This window comes from Panthera leo, chromosome E1 (genome assembly GCF_018350215.1).
Source record: "Panthera leo isolate Ple1 chromosome E1, P.leo_Ple1_pat1.1, whole genome shotgun sequence".
NCBI classification, from domain to species: Eukaryota; Metazoa; Chordata; class Mammalia; order Carnivora; family Felidae; genus Panthera; species Panthera leo.
This window is the reverse complement of record NC_056692.1, coordinates 55,122,026-55,130,560: the sequence shown is the minus strand read 5'-3', so window position 1 is coordinate 55,130,560 and position 8,535 is coordinate 55,122,026. Positions and strand designations below refer to the sequence as shown.

The 8,535-nt window shown below is 55.1% G+C and overlaps 1 protein-coding gene across 5 annotated transcripts; it reads right to left on the bottom strand.

Annotated features, from left to right (window-relative positions):
- Nucleotides 1–679: 679 nt before the first annotated feature.
- On the bottom strand, nt 680–7,353 carry LOC122207144 (E3 ubiquitin/ISG15 ligase TRIM25-like). 5 transcript variants are annotated; one of them, XM_042916964.1, is made up of 8 exons: nt 7,269–7,353; nt 7,073–7,116; nt 6,101–6,768; nt 3,947–4,042; nt 3,501–3,734; nt 2,444–2,606; nt 2,161–2,313; nt 680–1,268 (listed from the first exon to the last, which is right to left on the bottom strand). In XM_042916964.1, the coding sequence occupies exons 2-8, from the start codon at nt 7,086–7,088 to the stop codon at nt 706–708; spliced, it is 1,893 nt and encodes a 630-aa protein (XP_042772898.1). In that variant the 5' UTR covers nt 7,089–7,116; nt 7,269–7,353; the 3' UTR covers nt 680–705. The 5 variants fall into 5 exon arrangements, with proteins under 5 accessions (XP_042772898.1, XP_042772900.1, XP_042772899.1 ...); XM_042916966.1 differs by having other exon boundaries at nt 2,161–2,223; nt 7,269–7,350; XM_042916965.1 differs by having other exon boundaries at nt 7,073–7,186; nt 7,269–7,324.
- Between the last annotated feature and the right edge of the window lie 1,182 nt (nt 7,354–8,535).

Here is an 8,535-nt window from a genome sequence, read left to right as displayed (position 1 = left end):
GCATCCGCCCCAGACTATGAGACACCAGCTGTGTGACAGGCCCTGCTCTGGGCAGTAGGCCCTCACCTTTCTTCTCTGGGCCTGAGATCAGCCTGGGTTCTTCGGCTTAACTTCCCAGCCCCCAGTTAAGCAACTGGGACAGAACACCCCTAACCCATCTGTGAGGTGCCACTCTCAGTCTGGCCTCCTGGAGGGGAGGAATAGAAAGCAGCCACCCGCGAGGCCTTTGGGGACAGGGATCTGTCCCTGGGCCCCTGATGCTGAGTAGCCAGGACTTGCCTGGAGAACCAAAGTCAGGGGCCTCTGATGGGCCTGGAGGGGGGGGGGGGCATAAAGAGGAAGGCTGTGCATGTGCACCGGGCCAGGAATTCCCCCCCGCCCTCCGGAGGCCACCCCGCCCTCCGGAGGCCACCGGACTGTCCCCAAGCCCCCTGCCCCCCCCCCCCCCACGGGAGGGTAGTGGTGTGGGACTCCATCCTGGCTCAAAGCCCTTCTCCCGTGGCTGCGGGAACGGAGGGGTCTGCCTGTTTCCTAGGATTCCCGGGAACACCCGGCAGCGGGTCAGCGGGTCAGGGGGACGGGAGGCCGGTTCGCCGCCCACCCCAGCCCTCAACCCGGGGGCCGCGACCTCCGGCGACCCGCGTCCCCGGCGCCCCTTCCCGCGGGCCCAGCCCAGCGCTAGAGTCCAGCTTTATTGGCTGCCGCCTACGCCTCCGCCTCGGGGCGCTGCTTGAGCGTGACCGAGGCGCCGCTGCTGACCATGACCGCGGGGTAGAGCGGCTCCAGGAAGGAGACGAGGAAGCGGTAAAGCAGGCTCACGCCGCCGGCCACGCCGTAGAAGGAGAGGCAGCCGGTGCCGCAGTCGAGCGCCACGCCGAGCGTGCGGTGGTAACCGCCGTGCAGCACCGTCTGCGTGTTGTTGTGCCACACGGAGAACTTGAGCGAGTCCCACTCCAGGCACCACGAGTACGGGTTGCGGCCCAGCAGGTAGACGATGTTGCGGCGCGGGCGGCCGCCGAGCGGGGGGCTGCGGCGGTAGGTGAGGCCCAGGCACACCCACGAGTTGGACACCTCGGCTTCCCAGTAGTGGCGGCCCTCGGACAGGCCGCGCGAGCACAGCACCTGCGGCCACTGCTTGAAGCCGGGGAAGGGGCCGCCCGCGGCGAAGGGCTCCAGAAGGATGCCCAGGTTCAGCACCGAGTGGGTCTCCTTGAACAGGAACAGTTCCTCGCTGGCCGTGGTGGGGTCGAAGTTCAGGTTGCAGTAACCTGGCGGGGGTGGGGGGGGGGGGTGGGTAAGGGAGCTTGGGTGAGCGGCTCCCAGGGCTGACGAAGAGGATGCTAAGCTGCGTGGCATCTGCACAGAAGCACCAAGTGCTTCCCACCCCCTGCCCATCTCCTGGGATTGGCCCTTCTCTTCCCGCCCCGCCCCTGCTCTTTTCAGTCCCGCAACTCTGGCCCCAGGTCACTGACCTCCTCTGGAGGAAGGAGTTGGGTGCTGTCCAAAGGTCTACCTTTCCAGAGTAGCTGAGAAACCAATTCCTCCTCCCTGCCCCCCACTAGACTCTAACATAATCTCCCTTTTTATTTATTCAGGACACAAGAATGAGTGGGATTGAGGGAACGTCAAGGGCTCCTGGAGGAGGTGACTCAGGGGTTCACCAAAGAGACCCATGATATCTCAGAGAAGTCCCTGGGATTTGCCTCCCAGCCCAGCTCAGGAGAGGGGCTGCCTAGGCATCAAATGTATTCGATTTATTTATTGCCTAGCAATAAAAGGGAGCTTGCTTGAGGAAGAAACAGACAGGGCCATCCAAGCTGGCTTGGCTAAACCCTGGTGGGGTGGTGGGGGGACACTGGCAGGCCCCCAGCTGAGGGCAATGGTTGTGCCACACCAGAGCCAGGGAGGGGGGCAGAGCCAGCATCTGGGCAAGGCCCTGCCTTGCCCACCCACGGGATGGGACAGGATAGTCCCCTCCCTATCATGGCCTTGAAGTCACAGGCTGAGTCCTTCTGAGGTCTCCAGTCCCAAGTACGAGGTCTGGGCAAGAGAGAGCTGGCATCTCTCTGGTGCCCTGGCCTGAATGGAGAGGGGACTGGGGAAGTCAAGGCCCCCCGGGGGTCCCACCCTTAGGTTCGGACCTCGGTACGGAGGACTCACACTTGAGAAGTGTTTTCCTGTCCACAGCTGAGGGCAGCAACTCATAGGAGTTCATCTTAATGCCTGGAGGAGATTGAGGAGCTTTGCTGAGGACACTCTTACAGCCCAGTGTCCTTTCAGAGAGGGGCATGGGCTTCCAGGAGGCTGCGTCACCTGGGGAAGGTGCACATGGGCAGGCAGGGCTCTCCACCAGTGCCTGGAACCCCAAACACTGCCCTGCAGGGCAGTCCCACCCCCAGGGGGCAGGTGAGTCTCCAGTGGCCCCAGGCTGCCAGATACTGACCCTTCAGGAGGAGCTGATTGATGAAGCTGAGGCCCACGTCCAGCAGCCGCGTCCGGAGCTCCGCCAGGGTCTCCGGCAACTGGAGAAAGCTCTGCTTCTCCTCACAGTTGGTGCTCATCAGGGCTTCCGAGCAGGCGGGAAAGTGCTTCAGTCTGGGGAACTCCTGGGTGCAGGGAGTGGCCAGCAGTACCACCCGTTAGCCCGGGGCCCAGGCAGATGCCAGGAGCTCCTGCTTATGCCAGGGACCCCACCGAGCCCAGAATCTTGGGGCAGGTGGAGAAATTGCTGGTTTTCAAACCTGGACATCTCTCTCCCTCCCCCCTGGTTGTGATGTCTGAGATCAGGGCTTTGCCAAAAAGTATGGCAAAGTGAATTAAGTAGAGTGGATTAGAAAACAATGGGAGGACGATTCCTTCTGAGCTTCGAGTTGCTTAGTGAAAGACCTTGCCACATTTTTCCTGTGGCGTGTGTGTGGAGGGGTGGACGCTGTGAGCAACAGCTTTAGAAATCTGCTGGGGATGTGATAATCAGCTGAAGAAAGGTCTTTGCTCAGAGTTCCCGAGCACAGGGTTTGGGTAGCCCTGGGCCCCACCCTCAGAGAAGGTTGCTGTCACGCACGCCTCCACCAGTGACCCTGCCTGGTACCCTCTTGCAACAGCAGCAGGCTGCAGGACTGGGCCAGGGCTGGTGAAGGAAATGGGGTTTTCATCCCAGGCTGTACGGATTGGTCTGGTCTCATTCCCATCCCTGGTCTGGGAGAATCTGGAGAAACTTAGACTGTGGCAGATGCCAGGCATCCCAGGGTATGCTCCCTTCTGTTCCAGGGACGTGAAGGCAGAAACGTCAGGTAAGAAGCCAAGGGTGTTGGTGTAAGCCCAGGACCCACGGCCTGGGGTGGGGAGGCTCCCCGAGGCAGAAGAATGGATGATGAGTTGCAGCCCCAAATGCTGATGGCTTAATCCTAGGTCTGAGCAGATCTGGCGTGTCTGGGGGTGGAGGAGGAGTGGAGTTCGGATCAGGGCCTGGGGCAGAGACAGGAGTGGGGGCGGGGGCTCGCCTGCAGGAATTGCTGGTCGCTCCTGTTGGCGAGCAGGGCGCGGAGCCAGATGCTGTCCCCCTCCAGCTTCAGGAGCCGGTTGTGGCTCTGCTGGATGGAGCTGCCCAGCTTCCCCAGAGCGGCTGCCTCCTCTTTCTCGACAAAATCCAAGACCTTCATCTGCAGCTGTTTGACCTCCTGGATGATCTCTGAGAAGCAGGCGTTCACCTCATCGCGTGTTGTCTGGATCAACTTCTGTGGGTGGGGCGGGGAGCGGGTTGTGGAGGGTGTGTTGAGAGGCACCTCTGAGCCCCAGCCCCTACTGTTACAGCCCGGAACCTGCCTATGCATCCTGTTGCCGACCGCTGGGCCCCATGACATCCACTCCAGGCCCTGAGAGTGCCCCTCAGCCGGATGCAGGGCACTGGGGGGAAGCCTGGGCCTGGGAGAGGGTGGGCCAGCCTTACCGAGAGAAAGGCCACCTGCCCCCGGTGCCTCTGGCTGTCAGAGTTGATGATCAGCATCTGGTTTTCCACGCTGGCCTGGACCTTCCGAACCTCCACCTGGGGTGAGGCGGGGGGAGGAGGAAAGGGCCCCTGATTCAGAAAGGTGGAGGTTCTTTCTTCTCCAAGGCCTTCTTGGAGAAACCCTTCTGCAAGCCCAGAGAAGACATACCTCTTACATTCCTAAGACGCCTATATGAGAGACAAAGGCAGGGCCGAAGGGCAGATGGCCCGGGTCTTCTACCCTCTGCTCATGCTGCTCATGGTCTCTCACTCCCTGAGACTCTCTCCCCATTCTTTTTTTTTTTTTTTTTTTTTTTTAGAGGGGGAATGAGAGAGACAGAGAGAGAGACAGAGAGAGAGACAGAGAGACAGAGAATCCCAAGCGGGCTCCACACTGTCAGCATGGAGCTCGATGTGGGCCTTGAACTCACAAACCCAAGATCATGACCTGAGCTAAAATCAAGAGTCAGACGCTTAACCTGAGCCACCCAGGTGCCCTTTCCCCGTTCTTAGGAATCAGGTTCTCTGTTCCTGACAGTGATGACCACAGGCTTTCAGATCACAAAAAGGGGCTGAAGAGGATTCAGTGGGTTGAGAGGGGGCAGTGGGTCGAGAAGGGGCGCATCAGACATGGAGCCCTGGAGATACCTCACTGGGGTGGCGCTGCCTGGGACACGCTGTGTCCCAAGTTCTGTGAAGAAGCCTCCAGTCTCCACCTGTTCTGGGAAGAGTCATGTTCTTGTTTATAACGGGTGATAGAACTGTGTTGATCCAAGTGCCCGTCCAGTGGATTGTTGCTGGCACACGACAAAATGAGCAGCTCAAGCCAGACTGTCCATCAACCCACTGCTTGCTTTGTTGACAAAGTCTTACTATGGACAAAGTGTCCACTGAGCTGAACGGTGTGGCCACTTGGCTTATAAGCCCTCAGGAGCTCCTTGCAGTGGACCATTAAGGGGTGGCTATGTGGAAATATTACTGTTACCAAATATATTTGATAGAATGCCTGAAATAGAAGTGTTCCACTATAAAAAGCAGTTCAAATCTGGTTTTCCACATTTTAATTTTGTTTAATATTTCCATATATTAAACAGAATTTGAGAGTAGAGAAAAGGAGGGGATCTGCCCAACCTAACATGACATATTTCTACTTTGACATGTTTTCTTCCAGCCTTTCCTTTATCTACGCAAAAAAGTTAACATGGAACTCATACATACAGTTTTGGATCCTTGTTCATCAAACCCACCAACGTTTTTTTTTTGTTGTTGTTGTTTTATTACTTTAAAAAATTTTTAAATTTTATTTAAATCAGAGCTAGTTAACATATAGTGTAACAATGGTGTAAGGAGTAGAATTTAGTGATTCATCACTTACATATAACACCCAGTGCTCATCCCAGCGAGTGCCCTCCTTAATGCCCATCGCCCATTTAGCCCGTTCCCCCACACCTTCCCTCCAGGACCCCTCAGTTTGTTCTCTGTATTTAAGAGTCTCTTATGGTTTGCTTCCCTCTTTTTATCTTAGTTTTCCTTCCCTTCCCCTATATTCATCAATTTTGTTTCTTAAACTCCACATATAGTGAAATCATACGATATTTATCTTTCTCTGACTTATTTCACTTAGCATAATACACTCTAGTTCCATCCACATTGTTGCAAATGGCAAGATTTCATTCTTTTGATCACTAACATTCTATTATATATATATATATATATATATATATATATATATATCTTCCATTATATATTATACATATGCATTATATATTATATATTATATCATCTTTATCCATTCCACAGTTGATGGACATTTGGGCTCTTTCCATAATTTAGCTATTGTTGCTAGTGCTGCTATAAACATCGGGTTGCATGTGAACCTTTGAATCAGCGTTATTTTTCTGTCCTTCTACCAAGCCTTTCTCATGTAACGGGCATGTCCACCCTCCTGACTGTCACTTTGATGGTTGTGTGATTTCCCTCCAAGGAAAGGTGTGACTGGGCTGGTGAAAGACTTTCAGGGAGAGACTCGGAACCACGAGTCCCGCTCCTACCCACACCCCCCTCCCCCCCTCCCCCCCCACTCCCCTCCTCAACCCCTCCCCCACTCCACCTCACCTCCTTCCTGGCACGTTCCTCCTCCAGGGGGATGGTGTCGTGGTTCTTGTGTTCCTCCAGCAGACAGGCTCCGCACACGCAGCTGCCTTCCGTGCGGCAGTACAGCCGCCGCAGTTTGCGATGCTTCCGGCACAGGCGGCTCTTGAGATCCCACACGGGCTCCAGCAGCTCGTGGTCCTGGAACATCTGGTCCTCGAAGTGGCTGCTCAGGTGCTTCTCGCACAGGGAGGCCATGCACTGCAGACACGACTTGACCGACTTGAGCTTCTGGGCGGAACAGAAGTCGCAGGGCACGTCCCTGGGCCCGGCCAGGGGCCGTGAGGACCCCAAGGTCTGGCCCTTGACCTGGGCCAAGCAGGTCACCATCTCCTCCAGGATGCCGTTCTTGCAGAGGCGCGGTCTGGAGGGGAAGCTCTCCCGGCACTGGGGGCAGTACAGTGTCTCGCCCACGGTAGCCAGGTGGTCCCAGAAACCTTGGAGGCAGGCCATGCAGAAGTTGTGCCCGCAGGTGGTGGTGACCGGGTTGCGGAACACCTCCAGGCAGATGGGACAGAGGACTTGGTCCTCAAACGTGCGGAGACTGCTGTTACTCATCAGGAGCTGAGCGTGGGAAGGGCTTGAGGGCTGGACCGGCTGCTGCGGGGCTGGCTTGTGGTCCTGGACTGGCCCTGAGAAGATAGAGCAAAGCCACGAAGAAGCCACGGCAGGAGCCGAGGGGTCTTGGAGGGGTACACTAGTCCTTCTCATAGAAACAGCTTCTGCCCATAGGGTACAGAGACTGTGTCACTGGTCAACCCATGGGGGGGGGGGCGGGGCATAAGATGGGGATTGTGTTCTCTGTGTCCCAGCCCTGACCCCTGCAACAAACCTTGGACGAGCAAGAGGGTGGGCAGAAGGAAGTCACATCAACGGAAAGGAAAGGAGCCACTTCTTTGGCCCTTCAGAAGAAAGGCAGGACGCCCAAGTACTTACGTGAGATTTTCTGCATGTCAGGGAGGGCTAGAGGCTTGGCTGCCCTGCGGTGGGATGAAAAAGGACCCCCAGGCACTCAGGTGCAGCGGCCTAGCCCTGGTCCCACTTCACCAGCTGTTGGGAGGGTCCCCATCAGTCCCGCGTGCCCCCACCCCAGCCTTCTCCATCTCCTGGGATCTGACCGCTGCCTTCTCACCTTTCCCTTCGGCTGCTGTGTTTTGATCTCCCTATCAAGTTGGCCCCCCTCCTCGAAGGCTGCCCCTAGTTTTGTTCCCTGACATCACAATTCAAGCGTGACCAGCCCCAGCATGCTGCTTGTGATGTCAGCAGAGCAAAAGGTGGGCCACCGGACATGCTATGGGTGCTGATGTGGCCTGCCCTCTCCATGGGTGATTCTTCACGCCAGGGCAGGGTCGCTGGTGCACCTGGAGCCTCTGGCAGTGGACCTAAGGGACTCACATTAGGGACCGGAGAGGAAAATGGCAACAAAGTGGCAGTAGGATCTTGGGCAACTCCTTTAATTCGTCTGGACCAGACAATCTTTTCTGGTGAATTGACAGGGTTGTTCCAGGAGATGATGTTCCAAAGCCTCTTCTTCGTCTAAAGTTGAATGATCCACATCATCCGATCGGTGATTCTAAAGACTGTTGCTTCCACTCTGGTTCTGATCCTCAGAAAGAGAAAAGGGATAAGCGAGGCGGAAGAGAGACTCTTCATGGCTCTGATTGCTTCTTTGTTGCTTTCTGTTTCCTATTCTCCCCCACCCCATAGGATAAACACCCTGAAAAGCTTGCAATACATCACTGTCTTGCTCCAAAACATTAGCATTTGTTGGCTAGAAATGGGAAATAGAAGGCCTCTCCTTTCCCCTTCTTAGAGGAAACATTTCAACATTTCTCCATTAAGAACGATGTTTGCGGGGCACCCAATTCACCAGTGGGTTAAGCGTCTGACTCTTCGGCTCAGACCATGATCTCATGGTTCGTGAGTTCAAGCCCTGCATTGGGCTCTGTGCTGACAGTGCGGAGCCTGCTTGAGATTCTCTCTCTCCCTCTCTCTCTGCCCCTCTCCCACTTGCTCTCTCTCTCTCTCAAAATAAATAAAATATACAACAAAAAAGGTTTCTGATAAATTCCTGTTAAAAAAAAAGACACACACGATCTTCTCTCCATGTTGTTTTATTAGAATCATTAACAGAAAAATGACATCAGCTAAAAATACACACATTAAGATACGTGAGACTTGATTCTGAGCGGTCAGGTTTGACTTGGGGAAAATAAATACAGAGGAGGTAATAGCCACAAAAGAAAGCCCACAAAGGCAAAAGCTACAGCCCGTAAGGGCAAGAGCTAGAATTAGTTAGGTTGAGTTAAATTTCCATGGTAACATTTCATGGAAAACAATGATCTTAATAAAAATATTTTAAAGTAAAAACGAAAATAAAAACAAAACCGAGATACAAT